The 15,254-nt window shown below is 49.9% G+C and overlaps 1 protein-coding gene across 1 annotated transcript; it reads right to left on the reverse strand.

Annotated features, from left to right (window-relative positions):
• Nucleotides 1–630: 630 nt before the first annotated feature.
• Smtnl1 (smoothelin like 1) lies at nt 631–11,059 on the reverse strand. The gene is made up of 8 exons (XM_026406506.2): nt 10,951–11,059; nt 6,767–7,485; nt 6,363–6,495; nt 6,200–6,251; nt 5,009–5,167; nt 4,712–4,826; nt 4,391–4,542; nt 631–865 (listed from the first exon to the last, which is right to left on the reverse strand). Exons 2-8 carry the CDS (start codon nt 7,481–7,483, stop codon nt 721–723), a joined length of 1,473 nt encoding a protein of 490 aa, XP_026262291.1. The 5' UTR covers nt 7,484–7,485; nt 10,951–11,059; the 3' UTR covers nt 631–720.
• Nucleotides 11,060–15,254: the final 4,195 nt, after the last annotated feature.

Below are 15,254 nucleotides of genomic sequence, written 5' to 3' on the forward strand. Positions count from 1 at the left end.
CCATGAGAGAATAGGCCATCCTTGGCCGGGGGTGGGGGGCTTCAAACAGCGCACAGGGATAATACCCACATTTTACAGATGATGTACCAAGCATGGAGCACATCAATGGACTGCAGGGGTCTACTCTGCCAATCAGGTTGGAGCCCACACCCCTTGCAGCCATGCCAGCCTGAGATTTTGTGATGGTTGTTTGTTTGTTTTTGAGCAAACACGCTGTAATGGCTGATAAAGCCAGACAGGATTGTTAACAAAATGATAACCAGCTCCAGGTTCATCTTGATGAACAATGGAACGAGGAAAACAAACAGAAGCTTCAGCCACAGTTGGAGGGATTAACTTAACCCACAGGAAGAACTTTCTGGTTGCCATTATAGTAAACTCCTACAAAACTACTGACATCCCAGGGACAGAATGTGCGTTATCTCAATAGAGTCACCACAGACCCCAGTTTGGGTATGATTTCTAGAGAAACTTCTAGCTCTGGTCCTGCAGTTCCCCAATTTGGGGAAAAGCGTGGAAAGAGCAGAAGAGAATTAGGAAAAGTGCCCCCAGTGGCTCAGAATGTACTTTGGCCACCACTTATCGAACACTCATGGGGCAGAGTCCAGAGAGCAGAAAGGCAAGACAGGGTTTTACAAAAGTATTTTTAATGCAGTTGAAGCTGGTGCTACCGCCGGTCATCTGGGCACCCTGCTGCCTCCACCCACAAGGCCTGTCAGCTCATTTCTTCTTGGTCTTCACCAGCCCTTTCTGCACGAGGCTGCGGTACAGCTCCTGGATGTAGGTGTACACGCACTTGGAGTCGGGCACTGCCAGCCGTACCATGTCATCTACCTCCAGCAGCTGGGCACAGTCCGCCAGTTTCCTGAGGGATGGGTGGGATGAGCATCAGAGCAACACAGGTGAAGGATATGGGAGCCAAGGACACGGGCAGGGGTAGCTCAGGGAGGATGAATCTCATCAAACCATGTATGTTGGAGCTGGAAGATTGTCTAGCCAGCCATCCCACTGTATGGATGAGATAACTGAGGCCCCGACTGATTTAAAACTCAAACCCAGCGGGGCATGGTGGTACATGCCTGTAATTCTAGTGACTCAAGAGGATGAGGCAGGAGGGTCCCAAGTTCAAAGCCAGCCTCAGCAATTTAGCAAGGCCCTAAGCAACTTAGCAAGACCCTGTCTCAATACTAAAAAATTAAAAGGGCTGGGGATGTGGCTCAGTGGTAAAGCGCCCCTGAGTTCAATCCCTGGTACAAAAAAAAAGAAAAAAAGAAAAAGAAAAAAAGAAACAAAACCCCTCAAACCCAGCCGGCTTTGATTCCAAAGCTTCCATGTCCTCACATCCTTGCCTGGGAGCAGGTCTCTAGTTCTACATTAACCTCCTCCTTCCATACATTTGTCTATCTGTCCAGAACTCCTGCTAGGCCAGTCCCCCAAAAGGGCAGAAAACAAATCCTAGCCACAGTGCTGGGGTGCAGCTGTAGCAACCACAAGAGCTCCATTCATTCTGACTCTGTGTATTTATTAAGAGCCTACTGTGTGCCAGGCACTCTTCTAGGATCCAGGAATTCAGCAATGAACAAAGCCCAAACTTCCCCACTCTCGTGGCACTGAGAGTAATCAAACCTGTGAAGCAGATGCCACATCAAATGGTGAGAAGTGCCGGAGAGAAAAATAAGGCAGGAACAGTAAGAGCATCCGCTCCTGTGTTAGAGGGGAGATCCAGGATTTTTCATAGGTTGCTCATGATTTTTTAAATCATATGCATATCTGGGGACAGGACTAAGGATGGAGGAAACAGCACTTACAAAGGCCCTGAGACAGCCATGTTTGGTGTGTTTGAGGGGCTGCCGGGAACTTGGCAGTCTGTCCTTTCCTTCTAACTTCCCAGGTGCCCTGTGAGGCCATTTGATACTCAGCTTTGCTGAGGCTGATAAGCTGAGCTAATCGCTGTTGGGAGCCTCACTACCCACTGTCAAGTGCTTTATCAAATAATTGCCTTTGGAAGGTCTCACTTACTGGTCCTCAACCTGCCTGCAGAGGAACTGAGACTCAATATATGGGGGATTTGCTCCAGGTCAAAGTGAATGACAGCTGGGACTCAACTCTAGACCTGCCTGATGCCTTTGGCACCTGCTCTGAAGCTGGGTCTCAGCAATTCCAGGCTGCCAAAGCCACCGTGGACACTGGCAGTAGGAGAGAGGAGGGCCCCAGCGGAAATCCTCTCTTGGGGCTGAGACAGCTGGGCTGAAATCCAAGCTGGGCTGGCCAGGGAGCTGGGGGAGGGATGCAGACCCAAGCATTTCGAAGAACAAGACAAGCAAGCTCCCTGCAACCAAGGCAGTGACCTCAGCCCCAGGGGAGGCAAAACCCTTGTTTCCAGGGTGGTAGCACTGGCCTCAATTCAGCCTTGGCCATTGCCTCCCCTCCTCTCAGGATTCCATGGGAATCAGGAAAGTTCCGGAACAAAGCAGTCATATGTAGTGACTGGGCAGGGGGCCCTTACTTTTCACAGTTGATCTTTGCACCAAACACTATGCTAGGAAGCTTCCAGGATGTTAAGTGAGCTTCCCAGTCATCCAGTGGGAAGGAGGGGTCGAGGTTCAAACCTAGGAGCCTCTGCTCTGTTCTCCTGCGACTGTCTCCGCTCTTCTCTGCCTCCTTTCCCCTTTCACTGTCCAACGCCTCCTGTCAGCCTCTAGGGGTCCTCTGATTATTCCTCCTGCCTTCCTGTGACCCTGCCTGGCTTGGCACCAGACGCCAGGCAGCTGCGGGAGGCCAGTGGCCTGTGCCCTCCAGGCTGGGGATATTTGGCCGGGTCAGAGCTGAATGGCCTTCTTTCTGATGCTCACGATGCTCCCTACAGCCCAGCCCTGCCACTGCCCTCCTGCACAGAAAAAATCAGACAAGCTCTCTACTTGTATCCACTGCAGGATTGTGGAGGACAAAATGAGACCATCCAAGGAAACCCCTTGGCGGAACGCGTGGTGCCTGCTCACTGGACTCATGAAACTGTCATCGTTAAAGGTGTTTCTGAGCCCGGGGTGGGACACGGTGCTCCTCACTGCCTCATGCCCCCACCCCAAACACCCCCATCCTATCCCATGGCAAGATAATGTGGAACTGGAAGGAACCTTCTGGAACCTGGAGTCTGGTGTGGGGTTTATTTTTCCCTTCCAGTGCCAGAGTTGGAACCCAGGGCCTTGATGGGTTAGGTAAATGCCCTTCCACCCGTCTACACCCCTCACCCAGAGCCTAGCGGTTTCCAGAGGGTATCCTTGCTGTTCTAGGACCCTACAGACGTGCCTCGGGGACCATCTTGGGAAGGGAGGGGAGGGCGCTCAGCTCTTCCTAACCTAAAAAGTTCTCCCTTTAATCTGTTTTGTAGTTGAACATTCACTTAAAGTTTTCTTTGAGGAAATCAGCCGTGAAGAAGAAAATGTCGAGAAGCTCAGATCAGTATTAATCCTTTCATGTTGCTGATGGGGACAGGTGACCCCCACTGCAGGTTGGTGGCCAGGCCTGGATTAGATTAGAGGGCTCAGCTGCCCACGCCAAAGTGCTCTCACGTTCTCATTATCTAGTCCCTGTCCCTGGGCTTTGGAAATACACATGAGGTCCTTCCCTGGGCCTCAGAGTTGCCCTCCGCACAGCCCTGTCTCCCCCCTGGTAACTCAGAAGCATCTCCTGTGTTGCTCCCCAAGGCTGGAGGGAGCTCCTGGGCTGAGCTTCTCATGGGTACAGGTGGGGGCCTGGGGCTAAGGCTGACTTTGGAGCAACGATTCCCTGTCAGGCTGTGAAGTGAAAAATAATCATCATAGCAACTGTGGAATCATTCATGAGATTGTGGTGACACAGCCAAAGTGCCTGCTGCGCGGGGTTAGGAACTGTTACAGGAGCTTGATGATTTTACTTGATCCTTACAAGAACGCTGGAAAGGAAATATCATGCCTATTTTAAGAAGGTGGACTATGAAGGCTCAGGTAGGTAAAGAGACATGCCCAAGACCACGTCACTGACAAATGACCGAGCCGGAGTCCCACCCCAATCTCTGCAACATTCCTGTCTAAAACAGCAGGCCTTCTCTTCTCTGTCCCTTACCCTGCCTGAATTTTCTTGATGGCACTGTCACCGTTTGATATTATTTTCACCTCTCTGTGTGTGTGTTTATGATCTGTCTCTCCATCTTGAATGGGCCCCCTGAGCCAGCAGGGGTTTTGCCTGTTGAAGCCACTGACGTTTCCCCAGAGCCCGGGGCTCCATAGATACCTGTCGATTCATGAACGTGTGGCCCGACATCCACCTGACCACCACTGTCCACCCTGTGACTGCAGCCCGCTCTTAGGCGGCCCGAGCTCCCAGCGGGCCTGCATCCCGTGGCCGAGCTTACTCTGCGGTGGAGAAGGCCAGGGTGAAGTTGTGTCGGCGCTTTGTGGGGTCCAGCTCCGCGTAGTCAAAGGCATCAGGGAAGAACTTGTGGATGAGAGCACAGAAGGCCATGCCACTGCTCCAGCTGGAGGAGAAATTCTGGATATCCACGTGCTGTGGGGCAGGGGTGCAGAGGGCCTGGTGACCCTCGGGCCAGAGGGCCTCAACTTTGCCCCTTTCTCCCTCCCTCTCTTTGGGGTTAGCACCACTCAGGCCCTCCCCAGCACCACCTCCCTGGGTAAGGGTCCCCTGCCTCATCCGTGGGTCCCCGTTCTGTGCCCACCTCGTAGTTTCTTGTCATGGCCCGGCACCACTCCAACAGCATGTTCTTGACCCCACCAATGGCGGCCCCGGCTGCCTTAGTGTTCCGGAACAGGGCGGTGGGGCCCGAGGCTGCCCTGTGAGGGGGAAAAGTGTACAGGCTTCCCCAAAGGGCCCCACTGGGAGGAGCCCCAGCACCCCAATGTCAGTCCTCCTGCCCTGGCCTGGGCTTGTCCCACCGGCCCTCAGGCCTACAGCCCCCCACCCCTCCCATGGATCCCAGGGCAAGCCCAGCTCCCGCCTGCAGCCTGCTTCCTACCCGCCAAACTTGTCCACAATGGCTTTGCGATTCTGTGCACGGGGTCCCCGGGGCCGCGTTGGGACTGACACCCTGCGCTCCGGTGCCTTCTCCTTCTTCTTCTCCCCGGAAGGAGGGGACTCCGTGGGACTCTGGGGCACATCGCTGGGTGAAGACTCACTACACGCAGAGGTCAGAAGTATGAGAGGAGTTGGGACCACCCGTGTAAGACACAGGGCAGGGATCACTGTCACTTAAATGGGCAAGTGCAGTTGTGGTGCCTGTAGTCAGCACTTACCCTGTGCCCAGCACTTGGAGGGGACGAGAAGGAGTAAAGAGGCTCAGCCTAACTTTGGGGAGCATGTGGTCTAGTGAGGCCACATGGGCAGACTAGGACCCATCTGAGATCTGACCTGAGTTTGGATCTTGGCTTTGCTTTTATTTGCTGTGTGATCTTGAGACTGTCACGTCACTTCTCTGAGCTTCAGTTTCCCCATCTGTAAAATGGGGATAAGAATACCTACTGACAAGGCGATTCTAAGGCCTGCAGAATAAGGAGAATGGGAAGCACCCGGAGATGCCTGCCACACAGCACTGTGACTGGTGTGAATAATCTGGGTGTCTTTCCTTAAGAAGGACAAGGAGGTGGATTTCTGTGGGATGCCAAGAAAGATTCTCGTAATGACTGAGGTTGTGCAATGCAAGCACAAGGCTGGTTATCCAAGACCTGCTGCGTACAGGGCACCATACACTTTATGTTCATGTCATTTAAGCCTCACAATAATCCTATGAGGTGGATACAATCATTAGGCCCCACTTTACAGATAAGAGGAGATTAGGTGACATGGCCAAGGTCACACAGCTGGTAAGTGTCAGAGCCATTGTCCAAACTCAGGTTTTTGGATCGTGCTCTCATGGATGATGCTGATACCACAGGATTCTGCACTGTAAGGCCAGCAGCTCCTGGGAAGAGTCAGTGATGCCGAGGAGGAGCCCCAGCTGTGGAGCGGGAGGTAGGCCATGTGTCCCTCATGCTTCCTTCTGTCTCTTACTTCTTTGGTTTCCTGGGCTCTGCCCTGGGATAGGAGGCTGAATGCCAGGAATCCTGGAACATCCTGAAATCAGGTGCTGGAGGCCCAGACAGAGGTGACGATAACTTGAAGGGAGCAGGATGTAGGGCTGTTGGAGCTGAGCCCCAGAGCTTGACCTTACCTGGCTGAAGGACTGGTCTCTCCAGAAGCTGCAGAGTCTGGGCCCAGTCCATCTGCAGGAGAGAACGGGGAGGGAAGCTGGGGCTCTCCACAATGTGCTCTTGGCATCTGCCTCCCCAGGGCGGCCCCTGCAGCATCCCGGGGGTTCACCGGCTCTCACTCACCTGGGCTGAGGCTGGGGCCTTCCTCCGTGGGGCTCTCAGGCCACTCCTCAGGGGAGCTGGGTATCACCGCTGCCCCTTCCTCTGACTCTTTTTCCTCATTCCGCTCTTGCTCTTCAGTGGCATCCCCTGGCTCCTGTATGGAACAGGATCTGGTTGGGCTCACAGTCACACAAGCCCATGCCCAATGCTTTGTGAGGACCACAGAATGATCTAGAAGGCAGCCGGGAGTCACAGCGCTGCATCCCTGTTTCCCGCCACCACCCCCAGGCTCTTCACATCTGGGCGGAAGACTGGACCTTCTCAAAGGAATGAAGCGGGGAGGACTTGCTCCCTGGCGAGCAGAAGACTCCAGACCTCGTTGTTGGTGGGTGAGGGGGCGTCTTCCTCTTTTCTGCCTCACTCACCACCAACTCCTTTGCTTCAGAGTCAGCCTCCTGTTTCCCATCCACCTCCTGGGGTTCTTTCTGCTCCTCCTCTTTCATGGCAGCCTTCTTCTGAGATTCAGTCTTGGTCTCCTTGTTGGCAGCCTCCTCCCCAACGGCCTCCTTGGGTTCTGGCTTGTCTTTGTCCCTCACATCAGCTTTCCCCCTAGAATCAGGCTCAGCCTCTTTCTCATCAGCCTTGGCCTCCTTCTCACCAGCCTTGGCCTCTTTCTCACCAGCCTTGGCCTCTTTCTCACCAGCCTTGGCCTCTTTCTCATCAACCTTCTGCGTCTCTGAGGCCCGCGTGGCCTCCTCTTTTGCCTCCGCCTCCTTGGGTTCAGATTTGGTCTCTTCTTCCCCGCCAGTCTTCTCCCGAGAAGCCACTGTGGCCTCTTCCTTTCCACCATCCTCTTTTTCAGGTTCAGCCTTGGCCTCCTCCTTCCCACTGGCCTCCTTCTGGGATTCTACCTTAACCTCCTCTAAGCCGTTGGCTTCCCCCTGGCTTTCCACTGGCATGCCACCCTCGCCTGGTGCTTCTTCCTGCTTTCCTGCCCCCTCTGGAGGCCCCTCTTTGACAGTCTGCCCAGCTGTGCCTTTGGTCTCCTCCTCTGCAGAGCCACCTCCTGATGTCCCAGGGTGCTCTGTGGTCGGAGAGACGGGGGTCCCATCCTCAGAGGGTTTTCCTTCCTTCTGCTCCATGTCTGGAAAGAGAAGTCAAGAGGACCTGCTCATGCTCCATCCCTGCATGAGGTGGAGACCCCACCTTCCAAGAGTTCTTGTCTGGGAGTCAGGATGCCTGTGGGTCAGGCCTGGCTCCCCCATTACTTGGACACGATACTCACATATCCACTTGTTCTGGGGTAAATGAAGGCTACAGTACCGCTTCCCCAGAGGTGGGGCAGTTGGGCCACATTGACTTGATGTTGGGTGGTATTCACCTAACCCCCGCCCCCAACACCCTCGTAGCTTCTGGCTTTGACTTTAAATAACATGGGCTCACATGATGCCTTTTGGATGATTTTGCTCCCCACTCCCCGCCTCTCTTTTCTTTTCTTCTTCTTCTTCTTTTTTTCAGTAGCAGGGATTGAACCCAGGGGGACTGGAATTACATACATACACCACTGTGCCCAGAGATTTTGCCTCTGTGTTTATTAAGCCAGTGAAGTGGCCACACTTGGATCCTAGCATCCTGGAACACCTGTGGAATAATTGCTACTTGCCCCCCTAGAACTCAAAGCAGGCAGGAGTGCCTAGACAGAATTATCTCTGTTTTGTTTCCATTGTAGGTATTTTTACAGTTACTATTTCTGGCAAGTGATATTGAGTTTCCATTTCCAACAGTGATATAAAGTGTCTTTTAAAAATACATTTATTGAATTTTAAAATAAGTTAATTCAAAGGAAGGCATTCAGGAAATTGGAGTACAGGCAGTGCAGATGTAACTAAATCATAGAGGTGGTGTAAAAAATGCTGAAATATGGGAACCCCTGGGCCAGCTGCTCTCTGAATCACTGCCAGACTGTGGTTCTCAGAAAAGGTGGGCAAAGAAGAGTTTGTTTTGGTAAAAAATAGAATCGTACTCAGGCTAGCTTCTGCAGGGAATTCTCAGCCTCCAAGTGCTCCTGGAAGTGTGTGAGACATCATTCTCCTATTTCAGTCCTGTGGATACTTAAGATCTACAATAACAGGTGAGTAGGGGGACAGGTCCAACTCCTTTATCCCCATGCCTTTCTTGAGGGGGTAGTTACAAAGAAAACAATCCCCAAATAGGGCTCAAGGCATGACTCAGACCATAAGAAAAGTGGTCACTCTTGTCACTGGCTAAAAATACTTCCTGCCCTTGGCAGTACTATCTTTCTTGGTGATAGTGCTCAGGGCACCTGGGTAATTGGGACAGAGCATAGGAGGCAGGAAGACATGCAGACAGGGACAGGGCTCTGTTCCTGCCACCCATCTGGGTCTTACTGCCCCCAGATAAGAGTCCTGGGGTCCTTAGATTTGGTGGCCTCAGCATTTCCCAGGAAGGAGGCTGGGTTCATAAAGATGCAGTCTATAGAGTCCACCCTCCTGCTCAGCCCCCGTGGTGCAGCAGGCCCAGCAATGTATCAGAGTAAGGAGGAACATGGTCCTGGGCCGTGGCACTTCAGTAGAGAACAAGGAGGTCCCGGACCTGGCTTTGACCCCCACCTTCTAGTCACCAGATCTGAGCCCAGGTCAACTGCTTCTGACTCTCAGGGCCTTGATTTCCACTAACAATGACAGGCTTCATCTAGATCCCTTCTATGGACTGTGCTGTGTGGGAAATTAGGGTCTCCCACCATACTAATAAGGTTTCCCATGGACATGGGAGAGAGATGTATTCTCTGATCAAAGTTCTTTTAGAAATAGCTTGCGCTTCACTTAGAGTACACGGCTTCACTGGCACCCAGTGGATCTCATATGGCCCCTGGTAAAGGAAGAGTAACTTTGCCTAACCTCCAAGTTACTCATTTTTCCCCAAACCAATTTGCACGGGCTTTTTTCTTCCTCTGCTTTTTTTTTTTTTTTCTCTTATGGGACTATTTTCCTGAAGAGCATCTACTGCCCCCTGGAGCAATACCATGTCCAGCAGGATATGCAGAACAGCTTGTCTGAAGGAGCCACACAGCCCTTTCCCCTCCTGCTCTGTTCTTGGGGGAAAGGTGGGTGAAGTAGTGGTGAAAGTCAATGATTGGGGGTCTTCCTGGGATCAACCCCAGCTCCCACTGTTTAGTAATGTTGTGATCTTAAGCAAGCTACCTACCTTCTCTTGTTTTAATTTCTGGGGATAAAAGTAGGCCCCACCCCCAGGGGATGATGGAGGGTTAAGGAAGCCAGTTTGGAGGGAGCACAGCACACATCAGGTCTCAGGGTGGAGGTTGGAGGCACCCTGCCTGTGCCAGATAAGGTCCTGACCTGGCCTTGAGGACATTTGTTAGTAAAACAAGGGAGAGAGAACTGAATGTCAGTAAGATGATGACAAGCCCTTTTTATACCCCCAAGTGTAGCAGTGTTGGGCTGAGACGCGCTGAGGACTCCAACCCTCTTCTCTCTGTCGGCACATCACCCACCAATGGCCATCCTGCATGCTCATCTCCTCAGCTCTCCACCCTCCAGACTGATCATAAATAGATGTGGAGTGAAGGAGTCCCCACTGCTGAGGGGCGGGGACAACACCACCCATACCTGTACTCACAATTCCCAAGCAGTTGGCAGCTCTGCCTTACCTGGTCCTTCCTCCCTCTGGCCCTTCTGAATTATTAGCCCCACTTTACAGACCAGGAATTTGAGGCTCAAGGAGCTGAGGCCTCTAGGACCAAAGTCATAGGAGAATAAAATGGCCCAGACCATAGCTAGAACCCAGGCCTCCTGACTCCCGGAGAGAGAAACCATACACAGACACTGCTCCCAATAGCTCCTCAGCCCAGTGTCCCTTCAAAGGTCCCACAGCAGGGACACCTCACCTGTGGGTAGAGCTGTCAGGTACGGCTGAGGAACTCCTCTCTCTTCTAAGTGCACACTACTAGGTCCTTCGTGAAAGTTTCTCCACCCCCTCCTTCCTGTCTAACTCTCTACTTCCTTCCTCCTTCCTTCCCCAGGAAGCCCCCATATCATCCCTGTTTTGTGTCTAAAGCAGCACTGCAGACAGCTCCCTCCAGCAGGAAGAAGAAACCCAGGTTCCAAGCCCCAAAGAGCATGAAGGATGACTGTTGTTTCTACTGATTTCCCCACCACCCACCACTACCCAATCCATCTTCCAGTGGACCTGAGGCACCCCCTCTTCCCACTCTTCCCACTTGGCCAGAGACCCTCCCTTGGAGGTGTTCCTCTCAACAGCTTAGAGTCCACCTCCCAACCCCACTGTACTGGCAATACCCCCAAAGTCCCCTCCACCCCTTGAGGTCCTCCTCATGGATGGCCACCTGCAGGCTACTCTGTAGATGAGTTCAAGGTTACCAACTCCTCAGGATCAAGTCCCTGGGCTTTGGCATCTAAAGAGAGTTGACATAGTGGTGGAGAAAATTAGAGAGGAACCTGGATTTCTCTAATCGTAGGATCCTTCGTGGAAGCCCTGGCCCTTAGAAGGTGGGCGTAGGGATTGGCAGATGAGGAGCCACACTTAGAAAGGGGCGCAGGCCTTCTCTTACCTGGAGGCCTCTGCCTGGGCTTGGGAGCTGTCGCCTTTCTCTAGCTGAATGGCCTCACTCCCGGGCTGCCTTTAAGCCCCAGTGACTTCTAGTCCCCAGCTCAAGGGCCCGCCTCCCTCCGGCTCTTCCTCTCCCCTTCCACCCCACCCCACCCCCACTGCTAGAGGCCTGGGCTGCCTGAAGAGCATTGTTTACTGCCCTGTTGGTACAACACTTTCCCCTAGACTGGGAGGCTCAGATTTCCCCTGAAGATCTGACAGGTGGCACCTTTCAATCACGCTGTGTCCCTCCCTCCCTGACCCGAGCAGCATCAGTCCTGCGATCACCTTCCTTCCCAATGTGCCCTGGCTCTGGGGACCCTGACAATCACTGCAGAGCCCATTTAGGGCCTGGTTCCCAGTCCTCTGGCCTCCCGGGCTCATCCAGACCACTGTGGCGAGGTCTTGTGCGTTCTCTCAGCCCCTGGCCCTCAATGTTCCTCCATGCAGTCTCTTTCACTCTCAGATCAAGCAGCTGCTGAAGGGTGGGCTGAGGAGGGGGTGAGTGGGCCAGCTGCTGAAGCAGAGGATGTCTCAGGCTCACACTGGACAGAGATTTGAAGGGGGAGGGGAGTCTAGAAAATACATAATTCCCGGGTTCTGTTTTGAGCTCGAGTAAGTGGTAGGCTTTGAATGCATTTCTCTGCTGAACTGCAATTTTCCTTAGTACGAAACCAAAACATGTCTTTACCCTCGCTCTGTGTCCTATGGTCTAAGAAAGGTGCCATTTTGGAGAATGTGGGCAAGAGACATTCCTGCCACTTAGGAGACTTGTGACTCCTTCAGTTAGGCTTTCCCAGACCCCATCACTCAGCCACTGCCTCCATTCTGTTCCTTAAATGTATTGACTCTTTTCCAGACTCAGACTGGTTCTTCCTTCTGTTCTTTGCAAGACTGGCTCCTTCTCATCCTTCTGGACTCAGCTCAAATTTCCTTTCCTCAGAGACTCTTCCATGACCTTCAGTTCCTCTCCCGAATTTCAGCCTGTTTTGTGTTCTTCATAATACTTAATGGAATCTAAAATTACCTTGTTCATTTCCTTCTTCTCTAAGCTCCATGAATCCAGGAAATTTATCACCCATGCTCATGGATATATGTTCAGGGCTTTGCAAATGCCTGGTGTATATTAGATGCTTGATAAATAAACAGCAAATTAACTAACAAATTAACTGATCAATAGAAATATGGAATAGGAAGTGGGGTCCTATGCCTGGGATGATCTGGAAGACAGATGGTTTTGCACAGCCAGGTTTAGATGCCAATGGTCAAACAGTTCAATACGAATGGCTGCTGGCTGCCTCTAGTATTATGTTTCCTTCATCCATCCAGAGTTTATCTGTCCAAGACTGGTGAGTGCTTCTACTTCTGTCTTACTGTCCTTTTTCTTTTTCTTTTTTGAAATCCATTTCTCTCCTTGTCTTACTGCCATTAGATACTGAAACCAACAAAATAGTCAATCAATCATCGAAACTTATCTTAGACAATTCTTTTACTCATTGATTAAGTGGTTTTTGAATACCTACTAGGTGCTGGGGACATAGCACTGAAAACAGATCATTTTAGTAAGCAAGCCAATAAATAAAAAACATATGTAGTATATTAGATGGTGACTGGTTCTATAGAGAAAAGTGAAACAGGAAGAGGATGGGGAAGTGGGGATTTTTTTTGGGGGGGGATGCACTTTTAGATAGAGTGGTCAAGGAAGGAATCACAGAGGCGGTGGTACAGGAGGGAAGAACTGAAGGAGTGAGACTGAACATGGGCGAACTAGGGAAAGAGCATTGCAGGCAGAGAAAATGGCAATGGAGAGAGGGAAACATATTTGGCGTGTTCAAGGAAGAGAGAGGTGATCAGCAAGCTGGAGCAGAGCGCTGGGCCAGGAGAAGAGTTGGACATAAAAGGCAGTAGCAGGGATCTGGCAAATCATGTAGGGTCTTGTCGGTAACTCTGTCCCTTTCATTAAGGATTTTGGCTTTTGCTCTGTGATTGGGAGCCACAGGAGTGTTTTAGGTTGGGAAGTGATATGGTCTAACTTTAGTTTTTGACAACATCACTCTGGTTGCTGTTTTGAGAACAGTTGAGGGGGAAGCATGGGCTTTAGAAGTGGGGACACCAGCCAGGAGACTCTCTTAGTGACTCAGATGCAAGATGAGGTGACTTGGACCAGACTGTCAGCAGTGGAGAAGAGGAGAAATGGTGAGGGACAATAACAGCAAAGGCCGTGATGAAGACTGGACCAGCTTTCTCTTCAAGTTGACAGAATGTTCTCTCATTAGCTCATCTCAGGGCAGTCCTGGGAGGACACCTGTCTTTGTATTCTCTGTACCTTTCATGAGTGGTCAGGTACAAATGGGGACATCTTGAGTAACAACCCTTCATCCCTTCTCTGGAGTTGAATTCCCATCCAAGAAGACAATACTGACCCATGGTGAGTAGCAAATACACAACTCCCCTGTGTAAGGCTGGGAACAAAGAGAACTCAGGGTAGAGGGAGAGGCCAGAGTTTCAGCATGGTGCTGACAGAGATCTGCAGTTTTGGATAACATATCAGAAGTTCAAGGATATCCTCACAAGCTGAAGCTATCTAAGCTGTCTTTTTCAGGGACAATTAGAGATTCCTACTTGTGGGTCTCCAAATGTCTGACTATGTAAATATAGGAGAAAGACACAATCTCACAGTAAATAATGACAACAATAAAATCATTATCAATAAGAATAATGTTTCTCAGGTGCTGAGGGAGAGTGACATGGGGAATTGCTGTTCAATGCATATAGTTTTAGTTATGCAACTTGAATAAGTTCTAGGGATCTGCTGTAAAATAGATAATGATGTTTCATTATACACTCATGTATTTATGAAGTGGGTAGGTCTCATGTTAAGTGTTCTTACACAATTTTAAAAAGAGAGGCCCTTTTGAGAAATTGGGGAAAATAGAATATTTGCATTAAATCATATTAATAATTAAATTATATCAATAAACTACTATATGGGGCTTGGGATACAGCTCAGCCTGTATGAGGCACACGGTTTTGGTCTTCAGCACTGCAAACGACAACAAAACAAAATAAAATAAAAACAAAACAAAAACCTATAATTTTGAGGGCATGGAAATAGAATTTTTGGGGAAAAAGAACTTCATTTGTTAGAGATTAAAAACAGATGAAGAAAATATAACCAAATGTGAACAATTGTTAAATCCTGGAGATGGATATATGGAAGTTCAATAAACTATGCTTTCTACTTTTCTGTATGTTCTAAATTTGTCCTGACAAAAGTCTTTTGAAAAGAATGAGAACAATGATTTCTTTTTATTGAGTATCTATCATGGATTATCTTCTTTACTCACATTGTCTTTTTGATTTGTTTTCCTTTCTATAGAGATTTTTTAGGGGCTGGGGATGTGGCTCAAGCGGTAGTGCGCTCGCCTGGCATGCGTGCAGCCCGGGTTCGATCCTCAGCACCACATACCAACAAAGATGTTGTGTCCACCGAGAACTAAAAAATAAATATTAAAAATTCTGTCTCTCTCTCTCTCTCTCTCTCTCTCTCTCTCACTCTTTCTTTAAAAAAAAAAAAGATTTTTTAGGCTTTTTTATTGTGAAATAATTATAGGTTCACAGGAAGTTGCATAAATAGTAGAGATAGACCCTAGATACTCTTCACCCAGCTTCCACTAAAAGTTAAATCTTGGGAAGGGAGAAGGTGGGGAGCAAGGGTAAGTACTGGGGACTTAATTGGAATAAATTATACTCCAGGAATTTATAATTTTGTCAAAATAAATCATAGTATTATGTATAACTATTATGACTAATGAAAAATAAAATCTTACATAATTACATATAATATCAAAGCCAGAAAAATTGACATTGGTACAATATAGGTGTATATTTCTATGATTTTTCTTTTTCTTTGAGTTGTTAGGGATTGACCCTGAGGTATATCCCCAGCCCTTTTTATTTTTGAAACATGGCCTCCTGAAATGGTTCAGGCTGGCCTCAAACTTTAGATCCTTCTCCTACTTCCGTCTCCCAAGTAGCTGGGATTACAGGAGTGAACACCCACTCTTGGCCATACCACATTTAGGTGCTTGTCACCATCACCTCAATCAGGACACAGAACCATTCTATAACCGCTCAGATCTCCCATGTGCTACCTACACTTCCTTTCCTCCACAAGCTTTCACCTCTAGCAAACAGTGGTCTCTTCTTCATCTCTTCATCATTTTGATAATGTTATGTGAATGGAATCATATAGTATATAACCTT

The sequence above is a fragment of the Urocitellus parryii genome, chromosome 4 (assembly GCF_045843805.1).
Source record: "Urocitellus parryii isolate mUroPar1 chromosome 4, mUroPar1.hap1, whole genome shotgun sequence".
Classification (NCBI taxonomy): Eukaryota; Metazoa; Chordata; class Mammalia; order Rodentia; family Sciuridae; genus Urocitellus; species Urocitellus parryii.

Excerpts from the sequence above, each read along its gene's own strand:
- Smtnl1 (XM_026406506.2), bottom strand. The coding sequence starts at position 7,483 with ATGGAGCAGAAGGAAGGAAAACCCTCTGAGGATGGGACCCCCGTCTCT. Across the intron at positions 6,496-6,766 it reads CTGAAGCAAAGGAGTTGGTG|GAGCCAGGGGATGCCACTGA; the intron begins GTGAGTGAGGCA and ends TGTTCCATACAG. Across the intron at positions 6,252-6,362 it reads AGGCCCCAGCCTCAGCCCAG|ATGGACTGGGCCCAGACTCT; the intron begins GTGAGTGAGAGC and ends TCTCTCCTGCAG.